This window comes from Ascidia mentula, chromosome 1, assembly GCF_947561715.1.
Source record: "Ascidia mentula chromosome 1, kaAscMent1.1, whole genome shotgun sequence".
Lineage (NCBI taxonomy): Eukaryota > Metazoa > Chordata > Ascidiacea > Phlebobranchia > Ascidiidae > Ascidia > Ascidia mentula.
Window position 1 is genome coordinate 22214889 of NC_138566.1, and position 25007 is coordinate 22239895.

At 43.1% G+C, this 25007-nt stretch overlaps 3 protein-coding genes across 4 annotated transcripts; 2 read left to right on the forward strand and 1 right to left on the reverse strand.

Annotated features, from left to right (window-relative positions):
* Positions 1-31: 31 nt before the first annotated feature.
* Positions 32-14605, reverse strand: LOC145891647 (zinc finger SWIM domain-containing protein 4-like). Its single transcript, XM_082981986.1, has 22 exons — positions 14066-14605; positions 10824-10890; positions 10489-10648; positions 9921-10113; positions 9475-9596; positions 8626-8773; positions 7962-8117; positions 7347-7535; positions 6710-6862; positions 6518-6646; positions 5908-5990; positions 5375-5483; positions 4689-4803; positions 3958-4226; positions 3458-3627; positions 3084-3200; positions 2589-2745; positions 2249-2384; positions 1980-2122; positions 1655-1777; positions 1298-1449; positions 32-1031 (listed from the first exon to the last, which is right to left on the reverse strand). The coding sequence occupies exons 1-22, from the start codon at positions 14589-14591 to the stop codon at positions 897-899; spliced, it is 3552 nt and encodes a 1183-aa protein (XP_082838112.1). The 5' UTR covers positions 14592-14605; the 3' UTR covers positions 32-896.
* A 2403-nt stretch (positions 14606-17008) lies between these two features.
* Positions 17009-21171, forward strand: LOC145906594 (uncharacterized). Its single transcript, XM_082994050.1, has 5 exons — positions 17009-17241; positions 17844-17911; positions 18407-19209; positions 19410-19548; positions 20010-21171. The coding sequence occupies exons 1-5, from the start codon at positions 17132-17134 to the stop codon at positions 21056-21058; spliced, it is 2169 nt and encodes a 722-aa protein (XP_082850176.1). The 5' UTR covers positions 17009-17131; the 3' UTR covers positions 21059-21171.
* A 352-nt stretch (positions 21172-21523) lies between these two features.
* Positions 21524-24965, forward strand: LOC145897451 (uncharacterized). Of its 2 annotated transcripts, none has more exons than XM_082985757.1 (13): positions 21524-21691; positions 21791-21926; positions 22416-22560; positions 22640-22710; positions 22767-22866; positions 23042-23104; positions 23167-23337; positions 23502-23578; positions 23655-23866; positions 23924-24037; positions 24219-24431; positions 24499-24634; positions 24764-24965. In XM_082985757.1, the coding sequence occupies exons 1-13, from the start codon at positions 21598-21600 to the stop codon at positions 24882-24884; spliced, it is 1653 nt and encodes a 550-aa protein (XP_082841883.1). In that variant the 5' UTR covers positions 21524-21597; the 3' UTR covers positions 24885-24965. The 2 variants fall into 2 exon arrangements, with proteins under 2 accessions (XP_082841883.1, XP_082841892.1); XM_082985766.1 differs by having other exon boundaries at positions 23045-23104.
* The last annotated feature ends 42 nt before the right edge of the window (positions 24966-25007 follow it).

A 25007-nucleotide genomic window follows, 5' to 3' on the forward strand; every position in this document is an offset into this window, starting at 1 on the left:
TTTGCACAAAATGAAGAAATTTATTATTCGCAGAAATCGATTGAGCTATATAAGGATCAAATCAAAGAAAAAAGCCTATATCAGAATATCGTATGCATGCAGATCGAACATTCAGTTCTGGGAAGTAATGCAAAAAACGGTAACGAAAGAATATTAACACAAAAGCAATAGTACCGACAACAGGTGGTCATGTGCTTGGCATAAGAGGTCATTTCACTACAATGTGTACTATATTCTAAAACTCAAAAGAAACACAACAACACGTTAGCATTCCCGCCTAAAATATAACGGTTTCGCAATTGGATGTTCTTAGAACCAAGGTGCACACTGAAGGCGGAATGTATTTATGTATCGTCTCTATGTTAACCCAAGGGGGTTTGAAGAAGTTCCACACAGTGGTGAGACAACACTGTGATATACAGTGACCTTGAACACCGTTATGTGCGGGTTGTATTCGTGGTTTTCAATTTGAAAGCGATCGGTGAAACGTTGGCGTTTGTAAATACGACGCGCGGTCGGTAAGATTTTTTATCACGAAAAATGAAGGAACACATAGGGTACTGAAGATAAGGATATCGTCTGAAGCGAATTGGCAGCTCTTGTGCATAAAAATTGTCGCCATGTTTCTGGGTTACAGCTAATGGGCGGAATAGGACGGTGACAATATACTGTAATAGACACTTACTTTTTTACCTCAATACAATCAGATGCGCAGAAAGGGCAAATACGAATCGCTACCAAGACGGTGCGGTAAGTGTGAAGAACTCTGTATATATGAAGAGACAATGAAGAAAATACTACAAGACGTTGAAGAAACTGCAGGCTCGTAGGATCGGCCGACCGAAGAAGGCGATGATTGGCAAACAAACAAACAAACAAACAAACGGCGAACGCAGTTAAATAAGCTCCCTAAAGCGTTTGGAGACGAGATTGAGAAGCTTTTTCTTCCCTCTGTAGTTGGTTTTGAGGTCGGCGAGGAGACGACCGAACTGAGTGTGTCCATCCGGAGCAAGAAGGAAGGTATCTCTTGCCTGTGATGAATGGAAAAGAATTAAAGTTATGGCGTTGAGCAGAACATTTCAGGATAATAACCAAATTCAGTGAGATTTTACAAAACCATAAAACAATTAAAGATACGCATCAATTGTAAAAATGGTGTCAAGCGAATAAAAAACAAACAAAAATGACAGATGTGCATGGATTGGGGTCTAAACTTGCCTAAATCGAGAACATGAAAGTTACAAACACATTTTGGAGTCTGTTATGGTGTGGTACATACAAACAAACAATAACCCACCTTGTTTAGAAACTCAATAAATTCAGCGTAATGTCTTGGACTGATGTGGCTCAGTTTGCTGTGTATTGTAGCGATGTATGCTTCGACCGCCGCTTTCAGTAGGGGGAGCAAGGGAGCACGGTCAGCGCGAAGACCACGGTTTCCATAGTTACCTGTAATTAAAATTATTTTAATTAGGCTTTATATGCGTAATTATTCGCCGAATCACCCCGTCCAAATAAATGATGCGTATTCTTAAATTTTGGAAAAGTGTTTACAGCAGATATGGGGGAAATTCCAATAATTAATACTGTTCACCGGGATCGCCGAAGGCAAATATAAACGAGTTGAAACCAAATTCAACTTTTGCGAACTTACCGGAGCAGTTGGGCAGTCGACCGGAAATGCTGGAGGTGCAAGTACGGAGAACGTCGGCGAGAACGGACGCACAACTTACTTTGACAACAATCACGTTAATGAGCTCCTCAAGTTCTCTCATTCCTGCTCGAAGAAATATTTTCTTAATACTGACTAAAAAGCCTCTGTTATGGCTAAGAAAATTGCATTAGAATATATGTGGCCATTTCGATTTCTCATCTTTTTAAGTACTTTTTAGTACTGTACAGGTAGAGCGTAAGACAGTACTTGTTTAATAGTACTTAACATAGCAATATTGGTTAACATAACCCACATTAATACATACCAAGCGACTGCGCTAGTTGGGTCGTCCACAGCAGGTCGTTCGCCGCCGGATGGGCGTCGTGATTGAAAGGAACGCGCAACCGCTTGGTGGCTACGTGAGCAACGGCAAAAGCTCTGGTGTGGTAACCGCGTTGATCGAGGTATCTAGAAATAAGACCAGAACTCAAATTGAAATTCGGCTCACGGACAACTGAGGCTGCAGAGGTGTTGTAAAGGTTGCCGTGGATATTGCATATGCATTGTTCAGTAGTAAACACTGAGTTTTTATACCTTGCTATGGTGTAGAGTTGTGTCGACTCGACCCTTCGCTTGTTTGAGACGTCGATTATGACGTTGTACACGGCGTCGAAAGCGCTCGATATCGATTCACAGAGAGTAAGGGCAGACAAGGAGCAGTTTTGGGGATCTGCGATAAAACCAATGAGATTCAGTTAGTTCTGGTTCGTGGTACAGGAATACGAAAGCCATTTTAATTCTCGTTGCACATGCAGTGCACAGTGAAGGGCGTAAACCGTGCAAGAATTTCACGAAAATGTTAATGAGAACTTTAAATTCTCAAAAAAATGGATTCGTAAATCCGCACCGAATATAATTAAAACTTCCCACGAACCTTTCACTGCGCACTGGACTGCCATCTGGCAAACGCACTGCACCACTTCGTCACGTTGTGAAGGTCCGAGTGACAGCCTCATAGCAGTGTTGGGAGACACGACACAACCGGCTACCATCGTACAAGCTTCCATAGGGGTGAAGAGAGTGTACCACGACTAGAGAATGATAAAAAAGCTGGGTGAAAACAAAGGCCTCATTGGCTCTGATCCCGTCGGCCATTGTCTGAATGAGTTCTGTTATTTTTTACATATGACGTCAGAATGAATTTAAACCATAGAATGTGTTTGCCTTCGTGCGTTTTTGCAAGTATATGTCGTGGTAAAACTATGATTTTTAGAGCTGTTTCAACCAACGGTCGCGAAAAAGTGTTAAAAATACTGGTGCCCTTCTTAAACGCACTCAATATCATGTAGGAAATATCCATGGCAGAAAATCAATTCAGTCACCATTGAACCCCGGCAAGCCTGCGGTTCGAGGTCACAAAAATTCCCACCTTAATGATGGACAACAATGCGCAGAGGCCGATCTCCGTTGCACATGTGACAAGCCAACCAACCATTTCCGTCCTTCGACGACCGCTTACTCCACCGTGCAATGTCATCTTGAGGACCTGTGGAAAATCAACGTTGCTGTTATTCTGGTGTTATGAAAAAGCGAGCATGACATGTGATGAGGTTTGGAGACCTATAGGTGTGGAAACAGTTTTTCAAGCACACAAGAGAGGAGTTTGCCAATATGTGAGGGGGGGGGCTAAAGAAACTGCGTCGTTGTTGGCAATCCAGATTTGTTTACCAAATATAATTTCGCCTCAACTGAATTTGAAGCTTTACATGTGGTGGAATAGTTTAAATACAGACAACACCATACCTGCTTGGCAAGTTCCATGGCCACGTTAAGAAGAGTGGAGTCAGCCGGCGCGGCTCCTGGCTGCAAGGTGGCGCACTTGAAGGCGTCGTGTGAAAGTTGGAAAACGTGCGATCCATTCCTGATATGACGTTGCACACTTTCCACAACAACACGCAACGTCATGACCTCACCTACACAGAGAAAGACGTTTTGTGGAAAACTGCCTGCAAAGATTAGTTGATAGAAAAGATAGAAAGATTTCGGTGAATGCTTATAGAAAGTACAATGCAACAATGAAAACCTTGAACTACGTGACTTAATGTTCAGTAAATGTATATACTGTATACTACACAAGCCTAGGATTACATGCCTCATTATATTGTACGTGATACAGACATTCCCTGCTTTAATAAATATAATGTTAATGTCGCGTGCCAAGGCTCAAATAGTTTGTAAATATAGCATTAATTTTTAATTATTTGTACACATACACGTAGTATTACATGCACACACACACACACCTTTGGCTGTTTGCATAAGTTCCGATGCAAGAACGTATTGTCGTTGTTCTAAGTCACGCATCACTGACCATGACGTCATCTGCAGGAGCGGAACGTCACCAAACATGTAAGGATGAGGGTTGTCAAAAACCGCCATCGCATGGGGGCGCCTTTCCGCACCTTCGTCTTCACCCATCGGAGGTTGAGCGCCGTTAGAGGGCGCACTGTTCCCTGCGGATGACGTCGCTGTGTCGTCCATCACAGGCATGCGCATAGCTTGGAGTCCAATTCTAAATGTAAAACAACATGGTTACCTCATTATTTGCTACACTTTAGAATTTATTAATCGTGTGCGCAACCAGTGTGTTTCGCATCTCAGACAGGTTCCTCTCTGCATCCGTTTAACAAATATTATCGGAATAAAAATGGAGACTGAAGGGCAAGAAAGTATGGTGGAATTGGATGAAAAAATCTGTATCAAAAGTGTTTCATGCTTCATGCAGTGGCTGATCCAGCTTGGCTGCGATGCCAGCGAACCTAACGGTCTAGATTAGATGTTTGCTATCGTTGCCAACTTGAGCATCTGCTATTTTAGCCATTTCGTTATTTTTTAGAACCACCAAACACTTTTTACTGCTCCGAGGTTAAAATGCGTTAAAGGTGGCCGCAGAGCAAGGTTTAGTTGCTAAGTCTGGAAAATTCTCGTGCCAAAACACCCAACACTGGAAAAAAATTCTACATCAAATTCGTACCTGAAAGCCAGATCTCTGTGATGAGGGAGCAGAGCTTTAAATAAATAAGTGGCGAACGAATGCATAGGAACTGACTCGCGGTGTACTCGGTTTCCAAGACCGCTGGCTGGGCCGCCTGCAACAAGAGAACATGTGATATTGAAGCTTGTATGCCAGAGGTCTTGGTGTTGGCCCATAAAGTCCATGAGAATGTTCACATAGTGATATGGTTAATATATGATGACGTATCCAGTCGGAAAAGTTTGAGGTATGAATAAACAGAAAAGGGTAGGGTTTATGAAATTTAGCCACAAATTTGATATTTGGAAAAACTCAAACAAATTTTTAACTTAAACACATTGGGGTGGTCATATGGCCCGCTTTACCCAAACCTGTGGCAACGTCAACGGTTCAATGGAAAAAGTTTGGTCGTTCTTAAGCAAATCTATGAAGCGTTTTAGTCGCGCACAATGAGATTCGCCACCAAAACACACACACACATACAAACACACACACGGTCATTTGAGAAATTAGTTTCAAACAAAAATTTTCGTCAAACTGTGCGTTTCCTAGCAACGCAACGGCCCACTGTCAATACTTTCCAACAAAGCAAGCCGTTGTTTTGTATTTCAGCCCAGCACAGTGGACGAACAAGGCGTGTAAATGATAAAACCGCGTTACGATCGATCACTGCACCCTGCACTCACCCTCCATCAACAGCGTGGAGACGTCGTGCAGCACCCCGATCAGCTCCTGGTCCAATTTGACTTTCTTTAGCTGGTCAAGTAGAGCTTTTTCGCACTGAAGTACCTTTTCCTGTAACGACGATGTTTGTGTTATAATGTTAAACATGTTTGTTTAATCAGATTTTTCTGGAGAAATAATACCGTGTGTTAGCTTTGACGGTAGTTCCCCGAACTGCACGAATTTTGCACGTTGGGTTGGGAACTCACTATAATTCATTTTAAATGACCGCAGCAAGCAATAGTAAACTGAACATAATGCCATGGCAAGCTTCGCGGTTGCTATAAACTGTGCCGACAGCATATAGTTGCTTATATATGCTTCATGGCGTCCGCGGACTGATGCATAAAACATAACCCTGCTTTACGTAAGCCCTACACAACGGTTGATTCGTTCCTTCAAACAATTGGTTTGTCGGTCTTGGGCGAACTACAGCACAGATTTATGCTCGCACAGATTTCTGCCCAACCGTTGGTATTGTTAACTCTCCGCATACCTGGGCTCTGGAACTTGTTGGCATGCTCCGTTGCTCTCCAATTCCCAACAGACAAACTTCGAAAGCCTCGCGTTTCAGAGATCCTGAACACAAACAAACGGCCTTGAGCGGAGGAAGGGGACAATCAGCACGGATGGAAACGAGTGCAATAAGCGGTGAACACGCCACACGGACCAGGAAGCATGAATTGACTTCACGCCACAGAAGCGCGCGTCGCACGATTAAATAAGAATACGGTTTTTGTTTCAATAGTCAACGTTGGCATGTCTCGAATAAAAGTTGTTTTAAGGAGGATGAGTGTGTGTGCAACTTCAAAAGTAAGGCCAAATTTGCGATAGGCACTGGACCCACGCGTAGTATCATTGTTGGGGTCGAGGGGGATAGTTAGGTCAATACAGAGGGTCAAACCCTGTACACGCTGTTGCGATAAATGTGGGAACTTTGGATGTGATTTCCGTCAAAAACTTTTTTAAGTAATGGATTGAAAAGTGCAACGGAATTAAAAAACGCAATACCTTCTACGTCAATTGCAAACCACTAACAACTTATACACAGTTTTCTGTCCTATTTATCGGTACAAAGAGAACGTCAGTAATTTGCTTGAACAAACCGTCTTTCTTTTCAGCAATGGAATAGGCAACCGCGTCGGGTGATGTCAAGGCTTCGAACAGGATCTTTATCGGGTTCAAGGGATCGCCCACCAGACCGTATCCATTGTTGCGTTTTACAGAGACTGAGTCTGTGATGACAAAACAAAACATAATGAGCTGCTCCTGCACAAGTGATCAAGCCTTCAAAGTACCTTGGTGAGATAGTGTTTCCCGAAAGAGTTTGAAATTGCCGACAGCGTTTTCGCGTATCGTCCTGGCAACGGCGCGCGCCAATCGGATCGCCTCCTTCGCGTAGCCATGGGAACGAAGCGCCTCGACGCGTGCACATGCCATGGCGGTGTTTTCTGAAGATATAATATGTCCCGGACTGAGTGGAATTGGAATAAAATGGCAAGGAAGAAAAAGATTTTTTTGTATGCTTTGTTCAGCTACTGTTTCTTTTCATAAAAGTATCATGTATTTTCACAATTTATGCATATGGTGGTGATATTAGGGGGAATAAAGCAGTAACCTATAGTAAAATTAAATGTACATATTGCAAATATTTCAGTCTCGTGAGCATTGTGCTCTCACTGTTTTGCAGGACTGGACTGAAAAGAGTGTCTCTGGGACAGTCGTGCAAATTACATGAATGGAACTTTTTCAAAGGCTCCACTAAAGACCAATTTTTCGCAATTTGCTCATCTGGAATAACCTGTTGTAATGGTCAGCACAGTGCATTTTTGGCGAACTTTAACTATCAATCGCCTAATGTCAGCACCAACACATATTTGTTGTTGTCACACATGTAGATAAACCTTAATAGTCATCTGTTGAATTTTTACTCACCGTGCCAAAGCGGCTTTCCGTCCGGGCTGAAATTTGCGAAACCGCCTTGCCTTGGTTTTGTCTTCTCCCGAGATCCACCCCTGCCAAACTCAGGCCTAGGAACGTCTCTGTCCAGCAATATAAGTCGCAAATGAGGGTCGTCCCACCTTAAACTACCGGCTTCGATGGCACGGAACAACACGCTGCGAGCTGGAAAGGAAAAACAGGAGATATAAAGTTTCGGTCGAACAAGTCACTCGTGTTAATTTTTTTCCAGAAGATTCCTCTGAGTAGGTAAAATGCAAATTGTTGGTCACTAGTAATTTGACAAATTTTGCCGGGTGTAACGTAAGGTTATAATACACCAATAGAAAATGTATCAACACTACAAGATTCACTGGCATCTCAGCAAAGGCATTGCAGCCTAGCTGAACCAGCATCTTTTTCTGACAAGTCGGAGCGGGATCTGAAAAATCCAGCTCCCGGTGAGTTTTGAACTCACGACTAGTCAGATTGGCTGCGATGCAAGTGAACCTTATGATCGCAACACAAAAGCTGTTCCCGCCTTGTCACGCAAAAGCTTCTGCAAACACTATAAAAAGTATAGTTTTGGGAAAAATTCACGCGGAAACTGACCGCTTCTGCGAGATGCGTGCGCTTCTCCTGCTTCCGGGAGTCCATCCTCATACGGGCAATGGCCTTTCGTGGCCCATTTCTTAAGCTGGGCGATGACCACGTCCCGTTTCGTGGAGTGGCAGCGAGGGTTAAGAACCACACAGATCCATAGCAAACCTATCAGAGAAAACAACGTTGGGTAATCAGCACGAAGGGAAGGTTTGGGTCAACATATATTTGGACGTAGGCGACTCATACATCGTGCATGAGATTTCCTACGCTTAGTACAAATGTAGTTCTGTAAACAAATATTTTTTGACATTATTTAACTGCTTGTTTATTGCAAGGAAACTAAATTATGGTGTTTTAATTATTTATCGTTTTTAAATCAACGACATGCGGAACGTACCAGATCATCTAATCAATTCATACCACACCCTTGTTTTTGGATATAAATAAAAACAACGATCGCTTTCAAATTAGTCAATGTTTGCTCTGTTAAACGAAGTAACCCAGTTAAAATAGGGTTTACGACAGGGCAATGCGAAAAATCGTCGCACCGCAACCCAATAAAATATATTATGCAGCGTGTGGACGTTCCTCTGTCCGGGTTAACAACAGGCCAGGCCTCAAGCTCTAAAAAAATCGTTGGGAATGACTTTAACACAATCGGTACAATACTTACTGATTTGATCCCACAAACGACCGTATAAATCACAGTGCTGTTGAACAGAAGGTGGAATCTGGGAGGCTCCCTGGCGCAGTAGCTCCTTGGTGATAAGCGTCAGCAATCTGGCGCCATTACAATCGCGAACTCGCATCATCTCGCGAACCTGCACGTAAAGAGAAGGGGAATTTACACAAAGGGCCCGCGTTCCACGCCTCGCTTCAACCCAACAATCGGCCGGTCGTATCTAAAGCGTGATTCACATAGCTCCGGCGCAATTTTGCCGACTTATACGCTTACAGGCAGGCCCACTGGTAAACATGCCGTAACACCGGCTCAAAGCAAACAGTGGCGGCTGAGTGTGTGCGCGCGCGGCTCCGGGGTGCCGGGATCCCAGACCCCGCGGCTCGCCGAACAACAACGGCAAAAGGCCCCAATTGCAAAGGAAACCGGTAGGTTTTTCACCTGCGCGTGCTTGACTGATGGAGTCGGGCCATTCTTGTGAAGAATGCTTAGGAGAGAAGAATGCTAAAAAGCACACGGGGTTTGTATTTGTCGCCTGCCGTTCTGTGCCAACGCGGATTGGTCAATATAAAACAAGACACCGTGACGAGATAGCATTGTCAACTGAACAAAGGTCCGCTATTTAACGGTCTGCGTTTCGCTCGTTAAATGGAGGCCAGTAGCACATAAGTGCAAAATTCCCATCCACAATTACCGACTTTGTACATATTTATAACACACCGATATTCGGTACATACGAACTGTTGATACATATTTCATGTATTTCACCACATAATCAGAGGATAAATATACAGTTGCACGAGAACACATCAACTAATTACTCTGTCATTCAACTGTGCCTACCTTGCCCAACATGCTGTTGATTTCATTGGGGCAAGTTTGCTTGCTGGGATGAAGCATGAGCTTCCGGATGTATTCCCTCACGTGACCATCGTCCAGACTCCACCGGTCGTCGTCGTGGAAACCTACAAGAAGATTCGAGTGATTTACAAAAAAAAACCTTGGGTTCTGCTATGACACACGCTTATGCATCCCGCGTATTATAACAAGCAGAAAACGTATAGCAGCAATAAAAGTTAATAAATGGCCTCGGATAGCGGAAACCAAAGGTGACGTCATAATAAGTTACGTCAACTAAACTTATTCATGAACAGAAACTTATCCCAATTGTCTCCGTGGAGTATACAAATAATGTGACGTGGGGGTCATCAATTTTAATACAAGCACCTTTTGACGCAGTTTTCTTAAAAATTGTTTCTTATGAATACATTTTAACGTTACAAACTAACCTGCTCCAGCTGTGGGATCCGGAGCACCGTGGACTTCGTTTATATTTGAATCCGGGTCAGTAAAGTCATCGGCGATTTCCTGTGCCGTGGGCAACACGGATGGATGTCTCGCGAGTAAATACTGAGCCAGCTTTTGCAGTTGATCGCGACTCAATTGCTGGAGTGTATCAGAAATTGGAAGTCGAAGTCGTACCTAAAAAACAACAGGAGGATCGTGATCTTGCATAACAAACGACATATTGTATTAAATTAATCGTCAAACCGACGATTGCAGCTTTTAAATAAACACAAATACAAGTGTATGGGGCACGTGAGTTTTGGTTTAATCGATGAAAGCGGTATATCATTGGACAAATAATGGTTGTGGTGTTTTTACCACAAACACGTCCTGTGATGCTCAATGGGCCGAGGACAGACACGACTATCGACACGATATGGCGAAAAACGGCCAAAAAAATCAACAAACAAACAGTGTAAGTTTGCGTGTTGCGCGCGGCGGAAACTGAGAATGTTTAAAGCTTTTTCGAACGTGTCCGAGTGCAATCCCTCAACACAGCAAAAAAATAACCTTTTCCGCCCTTCGTATCCGGTGTATGAGCAGCGCCACCACATGACGGCAGAAGAAGACCCCGTTGCCATGCTCACAGTCACAGTTTGATGACGTCACTTTGCAACGGTCGAAGGTCGCGGCCACCTGATGGACTCGATGCGTTCCCGGCGTGTGGCAGCTGGGAACAAGAAGTCGGTGAATACAGAAAAAATGGTTGAACAATATTTGTAGCGAAAAGATCGCGACTCTGGCCATATTGTATTTTTTCCTGTTCTCTATTTCATTAAACCTAAGTGCTTATTTCCTTTATCGGATGTCTAACGTTTTGACAAAACAAGTAAAGGTGAACGTACTTCGTTGGAGATGTTTGACATGAGGAAATGGAAACCGTTTCGTGGACCACACCGCTGAGATGAAAACCTGAAACGAATAAAACGGTTAAAATGTGTACTAAAAAATGTTCAACAGTTTATGATACTTTTTCATGTTGCGCTGTCAACACAGCAAAAAAAGCATTTATTGCATTTGTAGAAGGCTGTTAAGGGCCATTTTGACAACGAATTCAGACCACAACGCAGGTTAGTTTATTGTCTCCGAGGATAGACGCTGACCAACATATTTCATGACTCCTTTGAGAACAAGATAAAAGACCATGTAGTCATGACAACATCCCAAGGTTTGTTTTTATTAGCGCAGTCGAGCGTAACAGACATTCCAAATCATTTTCGGTATGCGCTTAAGCGACGCAACGCTTTCCGAACCGAGCGTTAGCGCTTTGCGTTGAAGCGTAAAGGCACAAACATATGGGGGCAGAATTCAGGGGGTAAAGGCGTGGGCGGTGTGCGTGTGGGGGGAGGGGGGAATTTAACTCCATTTGCACCTGCTCGTGGTGTTCCTTCGCTTATAGATGTTACAAACGTATGTCGATTGAAATTCGTCCGGGCGTTTCGTAAAAAGGGTTTGGGCGCGATTTAGAAGATGACTTCCTGACACATGCCAGGGCATCATTTGGGTCTTTGGTTGTTATTGTCATCGCCAACGCATTGTGACGTAATGCGAAGGCTAACATTCTTGTTTGTCGACGTGAATCAAACCGCAAACATACACACACAACCACACACGTCCGATATTTCGCAAGGAAACAGACGAATGGACGCGTCGTTAAATGGCGATGACTAAGTGATGAAGGCGAGCGGCAAACATGGCAAAAAATCGAACCGGAGCCGAAGCGCAACAGCGGGGTCTTTGCTTTCAAGCCAAGTGCAAACGGCCGTGCGACAGCGGTATTTAGGCTAGCTCAAGCGTTCTGATCCTTTGTGTCGCCGAGCAGTTTATCTCGGCAGTTTACATTCGTCATCGGGCCTCCGCGCTACGGTTCGCAGGGCGCCTGTATGATCACCTTTGATGAGGGGCGACGTGCCGTGTCCCCGCAGTCGCCCCGCATTGCGTGTACCGCCAAACGCGCTAATACCAAAGAAATTCGTGCAGTTTCCGCGTGCCAATATTTGCCTGTTCGCCCGTCAACTGTAGGTTGGCTGGCTATTGTGCCGCGACGGCCGGGAGAAGACTCGAGTAGGGCTTGTTTCAACATTTTAAACGGGTTATGTTCGCAAGGCCGCTCACCGTGACGAGTACAGCTCATATAACTTAGATAAGGCCCCTCCTGCAAAAGAAAACGAGTCAACCGACTGCGCCCTGTATACACGGACTGCTGCGCAGTTTGATTGTGCCGAAGACTTCGATCGCGCTTCGTAATGGCTGTTGACGAACCACTCGAAAATTTACTAATAAGCGCGCAAACACTCCAACCCGGGGAGACGTTATAGACGAAAAATAGGGCCGCTCAAATTGCCGTGCGTAGAGTGGGGAAGTCCTTCCTTATCCCTGGGATGAGGCAAACCCTCTCGGAAACCGCTCTTGCGTGGCAACTGGTCGATAAGCACTAGTTGTACACAATGCAAAGACATGGGAAATTCGCACCAGGTATCAATCGGGTAACGTGACACCAACGACCCCGTTACGCTACAAGGGGCCTTCAAATCGTACCCCAATTAAACGGCGAAAGTGCAGAAAGGCCCAGCATATAGTATTTCAGCGTTAATTGAAAGCAGCGACCATCGGGGCCTCGCTTCGGGGTTTTTTCGTTATGGGAAACGGCAAGCCGGCTTCGAGTTTAAAGAAACGAAATACATTGAGTTAAAGAGGCGTGTCGCCTAGGAGCGAGTCTACACAATAAAACACAACCTGGAACGACGATTAACGGCCAGTGACTAAACCTTACTTACAATGCCGAATCCCAAGTCATTTTAGGCTCTTATAGGCTCTACGTATTGGGGACCACCTAGGTAAATAATGGTCGTCCTTTCCGCATCGAACGCTTCATGGCATTGTCGTAAGCATGCTGTCTAGGAGTTTGTGTTTGTCAAGGTTGCAAAATAGATTAAAAGGATTTTAAAAAACAGATCCCTAACTTGAAAATTCGAATCGGTATAGACACGTGTTTAGTGTTATGGCACACCAAAATGTATCCCACCACTCTATGAAGACAATATCCCACCACTTTATAAAGAATCAAAAAATCCGATTTCAACAAAAAACAGATACCTCAGACCATGTTGCGGGAAACACGAACCGAATGACAGAACAGAAGCGCGATTCTTGCAAAGTGTAATACGACGCGCAATGCGTCCGGTTATGATGCACAAGAGGAAAAAAGTGGCAGTGGGTCACTCTTCTTTCAGTAATGGGCCTTCCTGTTGCAGCAGGAGAAACTATGTAAGGAGGCTCTCATTACCGCATTTACCGACATCCGCTTGCTGTGTGCCGTATTGTCTTGTTAAGTTTCCCGAGTCCAGTTACTCGCTAATTTCCTCACACTAGGAGAAGTGTGTGCGACATTGGAAGTGTGTGTATTCTTTACCTACTGTGCCTTCGCTGGGCGTAAAACTTAAGCTTTGGGGAAAATGAAGGAACGCGTGTATATCACATCAAAACCTTTCATACGATTAAAATTGATTGTTGAATTGTGCATTTGCCATGGAATGAGGATTATAAAACTTCCTATGATGAACATTAACATTTTGCTGCGTACAACATTTTGTTTCGGCTTCATCACTCCCATTTACAAAACCAGAGGCGAGCGACAAGTTCTGTAACTTCGACACACGCGCGAGCAACGGATAGAATAGCTACACACCAAATCGTCGAGATGGCCATGAATTATAAATCGTGTGCCCAAAGGCACCGAAGCCCTGAACAAGCGCAGCAACAGCAGCGGGCAGTCGCCGTGCCCACGGGGTGCTTACTATATCTCAGCTGGTGGGGTATAGCAAAGTGACAGCCGAGTTTCGGCGCCTGAACAGATGGGAGCGCCGTGGCAGCACGGTAAATCTGCCCCAAGGGCCCCAATCAGCGCCGGCTAATGAATACTCGCAGCATGTTGCTACTGACTGTATTTGAGTGGCTACGCGGGTTGCTTTAAGGGTTACGACATCACCTTTACATTTGAGGGGTATTGACTGGAGTCTGTACAGCGAAACGGCGTGATAAAACCAACATAATTGTGCCAAAGCTGGCGGGGCACAAACAAACTCACCTATTTGCATAGCCTGTCGAACAGCTCCACTCTCGGCCAGACTTACACCTAGGTTGAAGGCCTTTTCCTGGTCGTCCACGCTTTCATCCTGTATATCTTTTGTGCCATTGGGCCTGTGAGACTCGGTTTGGCCGACTGCTAGAATTGGGCCATGTTTGTGTTCGCATGCGGCGCACGACAGGGCACTGTATCGACGGATGTCCGTCTCAGAGCGAGGAAACGACCATTTGATGAACTGTCGCACCACGGGCTCGGGTATGCGCGGGTAGCGCACCTCGACAAGCTGAAAGGGCGTGTGGGCAGCAGCTACCATAGCCGCCAACGTTGTCAAAGTATCTGGGCAGCATTTCCCTCGACTGTTGCTGCATCTGTGGCCTGTGCGCATTGGACTTCTATCAGCGAGCTTGTTCGTCGCGGCGCTCCGGCCTATGTCTCCATTTTCACATTCGTCTGACACCCGCAGACGTTTGCATGGGCCGTGAGGGGCGAGCAGCAACAAATCGCCGTCGCACCTTGAACGTTTCATGTTCTAAAAATCCACTAATCTGCAAACCAGCAAAAAGATTTAGGTGAAAATATGAAACACAGCAGTTGTTTAAAATCGGTATGTGGTCATCAACAAAAATAGTTTTTTCAGACAATTTGTGTCACATTAAATGTTTGAAACTACTACAGGCAGCAAGAAATAACATAAAGTCGTGATTGAGATGTCTTCGATCTTATTTATGTCCCTTTGTTTACATCATAATCCATATTCTAAAACAAACGAAGAACTCGTTTCTCTCCAGCAATTTTGAAACTAACTGACTTCTAGCTTTCCGAACTTTCCTTTGCACAAGTCGAGCAGCTTTTTGCTGAATGTTTGTTACATACTCAGACAGCAGACATGCATCCAAAGCTAAAACTGCTTCTTTTCGACAAGTACATTGAATATTGACTCGTCCACGCTGCCAGCACACAGCCACACACCGCACACCACACGAGGAGAGTTTATGCGCACCCACCACAGCGCCTGTGCGAATAAAAGCGAGAGATAACAAAGCAAGAAAAAAGCCCGTCGGGAAATTGGCTGCCTCGGCACTGTCCTCGCAAGCTAACAGCAGGCGAATTTTCCGTTTACACGCCAGTGCGTCGGAAAGTACATCGCAAGTTGTTCGAACTCAGCTCTCGCACCAAAAGCTACCAATTCTGAATGTTTTGTTGTTGTTGAAAAATGTATGGCGTGGACCCATTGTTCCGTCACAAGTAAAAATAGGTAGATTTCCGAACAAACAATGGAAGGTTCTAAGCTGAAATTTACGCACTATCTCTTCAGCTCAGCGCAAGAACGCGGTTCAAGATTGACGTTGTGGGTAGGAAGTACCTATTTTTCTCTGCAGTGACGGATGCAACCGCTGGTGCCCTGAAAGTGACACGCGTCCGCAGACCGCAAGGGCTTCAGCTAACAGATTGACTGGCTACCTTCGAATTATCTGTGAAAAGAGACCGCAAGTATCTTGTTCTACTAATATCAATCACCAATAAAGATACTTTAAATGAAAAACAAGTTCGTGGTCCTTTCATCTAAGAAAACACATCATAAAACTTAAATTACACAACGGGAAAAATACGTGCCCCACAAAATGGAACTAGAATATTTCAGTTGACGAATCTTTCCTCTGGCATTGCTTGGAAAACGCACAACACACATGACGTTTTCGCAGCTTGGTTCAGTTTTAACGACAGCTTTTTTCTGCCACCTAGCGGAAATGTTCACATTTTTAAATGATTTATTTTATTATCAGAACAAAGAAATCACATCAAATATCCACTGCGTTATCCACTGGGTTTTATCATTCCATTGATGCAGCGAATGTGCTTTTTATTTTGATTGATTCATGTGCCGATTAATTTCATTTGCCGTTTGGTTGCTCGGGGCTACCCAAAAATACAATGTTTGGCTTGCTATTGAAAAGATTGTGTTTGATCTTACCCGGTCGAGTCATTGTCAACATATGGCTAGCTATATTTCATATTGACCTGCGCAACTAAATAATGGGAGTCACAATTGTCAGGATACAGGTAAGAATGGCCATGAATTACGTTTTGTTTTGTGATGAGGGCAATCAAGTAAAAAACGCGATATGAAGATTCAGAATTTAGTAAGTTTCTGCTATTTTGTCTTGATCCAAGTTACATGTTTGTATTATTACTAAAACATGAAGCACATCAAAAAGTTACAAAAAACATACCTTAACTATAAAGGCAAGTTAGATTAGAAGGTATTTTGTATGTTTCTTCCCCGTAGTTTGTTCATCACCAATAGGTTAAGAACAAAATTTTTGTTTCTAATCTACAGGGAACGCTTACAACGTAGGGAATGCTGTGTTAAAAATACATGGAATGCAATGCAGGGGAAAATGTACATTGCAAATCATCTGGCTCGACGCTGACATAAGAAGAGGGGCGGCGCACCCGATGCTATCGAGTTACCTTCGTCGCAATACATAAATACGCGAGCGAACCTAAACAATTGTGGCGTGTTGGTCGACCGCTTGACAGCACTTTGGTCGTCGAGTGCTGGTTAGGACTGGTGCTCAAGGGCAGTTTAGTGTGGACGTACTGACGAACCTGTCACCCAAACGTTGTTGTTGACTTTTGTAGCCCAAAAATCCTGGTACTTGGTGGCTAACAGCACAGCAGTGACTGAGAGTTTCCTTGTTAATCGAGGTAGTGGAGCGTAAGTCGCTCGATCTGTATTTTGCCCAGGCCGGCTAAGCTTCAATAAAGACATCAAATAACGGAGTGTTTTGTGTGTATAAGAATCAAGGTGACGCCGTAGCGCTGGTGTGTAGCAACAGACGCCCGTGGGAGAGACGACGCACGGCTTTCAAACAGGGTGGTTGCTGTATCAACATCACGTTGTAACGTTTCGAACATTTACACTTCAGACGTATAGCTGTAATATAAGTGACCGTTGTTGTATGATGTAGGCAAAATCTTTGAAGACTTTATCAAGGAAGAAGAGGGCGTCAGTAACGAAATTATGGATTTTCGTTTCTTGACCCAGTAGGTGGATATTAGTCCATGACCCCAGACCCTGCAATGTTTGCAAGTGCAACAACCTCAAGAGCGGCGGCAGCAACGAATCGACGTCACAGAAGTTCGCACCACAGAGGAAAGACAGCGAAATCCAAGTAGGTTGTTCTTTGATGTCTTGCTCTGTTCCTCCAGTACTTATACCCAAAGAGAAACGTTCTCCCTGTTTTTTAGGACAAGATTACGTGTACTTGTTACACATGGTAACATTCTGTTTATTATTTATGTGTAAAAAGTTCAACCACTGTTGTGAAGTAAGCGCATGTGTAACGACTTTACGACAGATTCCAATGTTTTGTAAACAGTCGGCTAAGGTAACAATACGCGTAGCAGGCGAGCTTTCTCGGTGCTTAGCTAATCAAGGCAAGGTCGACTTACTCTGACAGGACGGCAATCAGCGTAACCTTTGCCTGTCAGTGTCACATTAACCTTTTATTTTGTCCCTTTAAACAGGATTGTCCAACAAGAATTCCCTTGTCGATCAACAATAGGCGGGAAACTTTATACCGTGCGGCGCGATTACGCTTTTGTCGATTGCATTTCACGTGATTTACCGAATATATTGTAAAAACATATAGGAGCGGCAATTCGAAATGCTTAGTCAATTCGAAAACATACTACAAAACAAAAATACTGCCGCTGTCATAAGAAATGTGGTTTAACGTTGATTCTATTAATATACTTTATCAATTTTTTTTAGAAAGAAAAAGTTGTGGGCTCAATTTTCTCCGTGGGACGCATCGAGGGAAAGCGATTTCGAAGACGACGGTGAATTCCTTTTGACTTGACAGAAAACCTGTCGGTTTAACGAACAGTGCAATTGTATTGTCCCAAAATGTATAAGCAGTAGATTAATTGCAATAAATATGCGTGCCATCTTTGTATTTAGCATGCAATCACATGGACGCGTTGCATAAGGTAAATTGTTAAATGCAATAAGGTAATGATGTTTGTGATGTTAATCCGGTTTTGACCGACAATCAGTTATAGGTATTCGTTTTTGAACCAGAAAGTAAGGAACGGTCAGGGACGCCGTCCAGACTAAAGAATTTTTGTCTTGTTTCCTCCCAATATTTCATTATTCCACCCAACAGGAAATTTAATAATTATTTAGAAAAGTATACTGCATGACGATTTTAACGTGTAAACAACCCTCTATAAGCACTTAAACAAACCAACAGAACAAAAGCGGCACACTGCACTACCTCATTAGCGCGAAACAAACAATTCCGAGAGTCCATTGACGGTTTAAACTTCTTGTAGACCTCGTTTACTTCTGTCGCTCGAGGGGTATTAGCAAGTCGCCTGTAGCAGCGACGAACACAACAGCTTCAACAACCGCACCATCAGGGAGAGCACAAACTACTAATCAACTGCCGGGAAATCGCGACGTTTACAGACAACGGCGTCAGACAACCGCACTTCCGATCCAAGCACAAAGAGTAAAGGCTGCTTTGGAAAACGGCGAGGTCAACCACAAGCCGGAAACGCTTGCACCCGAGGCACGCGTGCCAGCATCGCTTTGTGCCTCGCTCAAAGACAAAGGGAAGTTTGTGCGCGAGAGCCGTTCTCTAAACGTAGACTCCCCAAACGAAATCAAGTCAAACCAAAGTGGGGAAACTCACAACTGCCAGAAACTGCTCGGAGAATCGTCTCCGGCTCCTCCTACAGAGCACAATGACGCGGATGCCGATTCCACAACAACAACATCCGAAGAAAACCAATCACAACACAGTGGCTCAAGTCTGCCGCGGTTGTTAGGTACCAACCTCACACAAGCAACCCACGACAAACGCCAAACTTCACTCTCCCGAGCCAGTGGAGATTTTCGACGCCAAGGGGCCGCGCGCAAGTCTGCCAAGGAATGGAGTGCAGACGTGGAAACAGAAATTATGCGGCTTTACGAGAATAGCGGACCAGGTTCTGGTTTGTCGATCTTGGAGGCAAAAACCAATGCCAAAACGGGGTTTAAAATGAAGGACCACGTGGAATCGAAAGTGAACAATTTGGACCATACGCCCAGTTACGTTCTAGCGCTTGCCAACTTGTTTCGCAGGAGAATGCAGGTAGTGATATACTTTCATACAGAAATAGTTACAAATGTTTGTGTTGTGCATTTTTGAAACATTTTCACCACAAGGTTTGCAGATTAGGTTGCATAAACAACCAAAATTTACGTTTCAAACAAACAGGCAATAAAATTTGCTTAGATTATTTGCAGTTTCAACGTTACGGAATACCACAAAACATATTGTTTAAATTTTAGATTCGTAAGGAGTTCAGTCAAGTTTCTGGTGAAGGGACTGAAAGTTCATACAAGCCCTCTCTGCCGGGCTCGTATTCAATAACCAACGCTTTTCCCGCACACAAGAACTCACCACGTCCATGTTCCCACAATCCCCACGGTAAGGGGAAATTTATTTACTTTAAACCAATCTTTTTTTTGAATCGTTGTCTTTGTTAAGCAATGTGGCCATCTGTCTGCAGCTTATACAAAATTCATATTATTGGCTCCACATTGTTTATCATATGATTATTGTGACACGGGGCCTGACGGCACTATTGGTTGAGCTTTGCTTGGCTATGGTGTTTCCACCTTGTTTTCTCCGTAAGGTTGCACCTAGTTTGGTGCCCAACGGATGACGGTGATTGTATAGTCACCACAAAGTGGAATTCTTTGCTAGGCCGTTTGGTCAGCAAAGTCGTCTTATAGTCACACCAGCTGCACTGTTGTCTTTGTTATTAACCTGTTTTACCGAGTCCCATGTTTTCCACACGTTTGCGTTATCTATAAAATGTCTTAGGTTTGTTAATTCTGTTAATCGGAACTTAAAAATAATTCGAGTTTTGTGCCTTTTTCTTCTAGATGAGGATTCTTCACCAGTGTCTCTAAGATATCACCACGTCACGACGATAAACGGAACATCGGGCGCAGTCCAGGTTGTACCACAAACAGCCGTGGCCAAACCAGGCTCTGTGACGTTCTGTTCCTTCGCAACTCCCATCAGCACCGGGAGTCCGGTCGTTGCAGTCAGGAAGAAGTTTGACAAATCAACCGACCTCGATCCACGATGTGCAGAAACCGGCAATGATACAGGCCAGGGGGAAGGGTCCGTTGCTGATACAGCGACATCTGCCGGTACAGGGTTAGCTGCTGCTGCTTCAAAACCACACACCGACGAAACACTCGAAACTTTGCTGACTGTTTTTCCGAAGCCGCCGCAGCTGAAGTTCGCGACAAGCGTGGAGTGTGGCGCCACCAAGCGGCACGCGTCAAACGCCCTGGAAATCCAGAAGACCATGAACGAAACGCCGGCAAAGGACAAAACCGACACCACTTCACTTATTATGTCAGTGGCTGCTACTCGTAAAAAGGAGCCGAAAGTCACGCTTCCGAGCAAGGAAAACGACGACCTTGGACTCAATACGAAACATTTGAGACGCCGAACGGAGCACAAGCCCCTGAAGCCACTTGGTGTCGCCCGAAAGTGTCATTCCGCGGAAACAAAACAACAGGACGGCAGCGAGTACAGCAGGCAGCAAAAGGGGTTCGATATGACAGAATTTCCCCCGCGCAAAAAGGTGAGGGAATTTCTGCTTTTCGACAAAGCAAGTAAGCCTCAAAGCGTCGACGAAAATTCCCCCCTCCCTACTGCCTCTACGAAAGTGCGCTGGTCCGGGTCGCTGGGGACATTATATCCGAAGCCGAAGATACTCGGTGAGACTGTACGATGTGCTGCCCAAGCCGACGCAATCTCTCCAAGACTTATGGTCAACCGGCTAATGTCAATTTGTGACGTCACTTTGACAAGAGGGGGAAACGGCAAAGTTAAACTCCCAAGCGACTGCCAGCCAAAAACCGAACTGATGACTGTATCCCCGATAGACAAACAGAAGAGCGCCATCGCAAGTTAGCTGTACTTTTGAATGTAGTTGCTGCCCGCTTTTCGTCTTTTCCATGGTTGTGTCGTGAACTGTTTGCGCACACTCGAAACACGGTCTTCAAGATCTTTGTTTCTTTACTTTTTTTACACTAACTTCAAAACATTTTTGCCTTGAACAGAGAAAATATGATAAAAAAATATCATTAATGCCAGAATCCGTAGTCTATTTGTATTCCTCGGAAATATTTTCCATTTCAAAGTCAGCATTAATTTTAGCGCATGTGGTGTGACTGTTGTCAAATGAAGATACTAAACACTGGGGCACAGATTGTCAGCATCTACGATCAACATATAAGTCTGTGTGATATACAAATCGTTCGGGTGTTAACGGCATAATTTAGTCTTGTATTTTAATCAAAAACGTATGCAGGGAAAACAAAACAACTAGACCGTGACGTAGTTAGACTGGTAGCCAGTCATCCGTGCAATTGTAAACTGGAATCTATTTTGAAGCTGGGCTATTATCAGTAAAGTAAAGAGATTTACAGAAAGAAACAATAAAACATCACTATGAATCCAAACAAGCTAAATCGACAACTTTCATCTTCACCGACCGGTATGAGTGCAGACAAGTGGCTACAGTCAAGAAAAAATTCACAGACAAGTAAGTTGTGTGAAGGCTTGCTGGGCTTGGTGGGTTATTGCCTGCAATATTTGTATCTTGTTTGAATACAGAATATTCATTTATTTTTACGTTGTTTAGATCAAGAACCAAGCAAGTATTCATTCATGAATGACAGCTCAAGTGATGACTCTTACTCTGTTTCCCGTTTTATAAAGAAAGATGCAACTAAAACTCAACCCTCAGCAGAAACATCGAATAGGGGACTCACCAAAACGTAACGATGGGTTTTATGTTTTATTTCGCCTGAAAAGGCATCATCAGTTTCTCCAACTTATCCTTATAGAGCTGTCCACAGAACATTTTGTGAAATTTAATATATAATTAAAGTGATTTGAGGTGTCAAAACACAAATGGCTATGGTTAATTTTTTTGGGGAAGTAATATTTTAAATTGCATGATATTTTTTTTTGTTCTGTAAAAGTAATACAAATGATCATAATGCTAGGTTAAGTCATCCAATCAAGACTGTCTGTATGCAAAAGGCTTATGTTTTGGTATATTCAATGATTAAAGCAACCATGCAGCTTTTTGGTTTTCATTTTTTATATATCCCAAAGTATATCCTAATTTAAACTTATGGAAAGAGCACAACAATAATGAAAATCTCTTGAAAAATATGATAGGTTTTGGTCATTTATTATTTTAGTGGTCAGTAGGGCCCCCCAAAGCGCTGTTTATATTTTTTTTTACTATTTCTCCTTAGCTTCAAGTCTGTTGAAGATATCAGGCCCAAAACATCTAGAGGAAAAGAAGAACCACAAGTATCAAAAACTGTGCAGAGCAGAAGTGCTGTCAATCGATTCGCTGAGTTGGAAAAACAAATCATGTCCCGACACAAGATAGAAAAAGTGAGTGCAACTTATAATTGATAGTTTGGTTACATTGATAATTTTAATTACGCCGATAACCAATTATACTGTAATGTAGGTGTCCCTCTCTGTTTCCGATTTGGATATTAGTTCTGATTTTGAAATACGGAAAGAAGCTGAAGATATGAGGTATGTCGACCCTTTGTTCTACAATAAAATCATCTATCACAATGTGGATTGTGTAGGGAAGAAAGAAAACAGGCTGCAAACCAACAGTTCACATTTCTTGGTGACGAAAACTCTGCCTCAGAGGAAATGGACTTGAAATTTGTGAAATCTTCTCAGGTGTGATAAATTTGCACCCACGCTCGTTTGTTAGCTTTACATACTAATCATGTCATCTTGATCTTTTGAGGCATTCCAATGGTTTTCCTAATTTTATAGTTAGAATGTGTTTGGTAAACAACTATGGACACTGGCCAGCCTAGTAGGAAAACAAACTGTGTTTGTTTTGCTTTAGCAGAAACTAACTTCTAGTGCAGTTGACTCCGTTGAAAAGACTGGCAGTCTTAAAAAGACAGTGGTAAGTTTTGTGTGCTTATTTTTTATCTACAAGTCTGAACAGTTTTTTTGATATATTTGCAGTCATTTGCTTCAAACTTGGTGCAAGATTCTCCAAGCGAACGTTCCCTGGATGACTTTTTGCCTAGTCATCCTAGCAGTGCTGATGACATCAGCAGTTTGGACGACATTCTTCCTGCTTCAGGGTTGCAAAATCTAAGAACGCTTGATGAACTCTATCCAGATGAAGAGTTGGTGGGAATAATTATAATTTTTCTTTTCAAAGTTTACAAAGTACTTCAATTGATTTTATATCAATGCCTGTTGTGATACTTGTAAAAACTTATTGTAAGTTCCAATAATTGCCAGCAATGTTGAATACACAACACTTGAAAATAAACTTGGATTATCCATTTTAGGAAGGATCTCAAACAGACCTGTTCAACCTGCACACAGTTGATGAGTTGTTTGAATCAAACCAGATAAGTGAAGAAAGGTAATCACTTAAAGTAGATCAAAAGTAATGGCTTCTAAAAATCCTATTGAATATTCCAAAATTGTTTTGTATACAGCTCAATGACTGTGTCAGAGGGTGGCAACTTTTTCAACATTCACTCCGTGGAGGAATTGGAAGAACCAAAAGAATTGGGAGTACCTCCTCAAAATCAATCACCAGTCCAAGAGAAAGAGAAGTCAACACCTGTCCAAAGTGTTTTCCATGCTCAAAAAAGTCAAAAATTGCCATCTAAACTAATCACTCCTAATCTGTTTAAAGCAACTGAAGGTAAATTGCAACTGTTAGATGTTACAAGTTAATGTTATTCACTAAAATATGTGCTAGTTGTCCGTGAATCTTTGGAGGGTGTGTCAGAAGTTGATGAGTACACTGATGAATTTCACTCCAGTGATGACACGCTGAAAGACACAGAAAGCATTACTCAAGACATTGAAACAGGTGAAGAATCTCATTTTAGTTACATAGAAATAAAGTTTGGCCCACGATGCAGAAAACATTAACATGTTATGTCCTAAATAACTAAAACATGCTAGATTTTTTCTGTCTTGCATCTAAATTTTATACCAATTAGCATTAATTTGTTGTCCTGCAAGTCTAAACTGTGCCTATTTTTATGAAGAAACCAGTCGTTCCTCTTCTTCACCTGTGACCATATCATCGCACTCAACTTCAGTTGCCCAAGATGTTATTGCTTCATATACAGAATCATTTGAGCCAAGCACTGAAACAGACTCTATTCCACCAACGAAGCAAAAGAAGGCTTCCAAACAGAACAATGTCAGCATTCAAACAGAGCCATTGAAAATTTTTCAACCAACTTCTAACATTCAAGGTTAATAACTTCTAAAATGGAAAATGTTCAACATTGGTTCTTATTAACGGTGAATTGTGTTTCACAGATATATCACCTGCTGACAAAATGTTGTTTGAACCCTCACGGCTTTTAAATAATGAAACCCTTGCAACATTGACAACCTATTCTCCTGCTGTGCTTGCACTTCAAGATATGATGAAACAGCAACTTGCATTTACAAGGTTAGCCAGATTTGGTTGTTCAACTACAAAACCTGGTGATACCAGTGGTCATTCAAATTGATTTGTTAAATGACCTTTTGCCTGCAATGGATTAAAAGAAATAACTCTTCAAGGTGATGCTTTTTGTAGGGACTTCATTTCACGTTCTGAAAATTTACACAAAGCAGCAACAGAGTCCCTTGTTCCAGATTATCAGTACAGTACTTTGGAGGAGGCGCGACAACTTATCCGGACATATAGGGCCAAGTAAATGGCCAGACTGATGTTGAAATAAACTAGTGCAGTGCAATATGATTAACCGTTACATTGGAAATAAACTTTTATTTTTCTATGCTTGTTGGTGAAAAGTCTAATAACAGGTAAAAACATCACA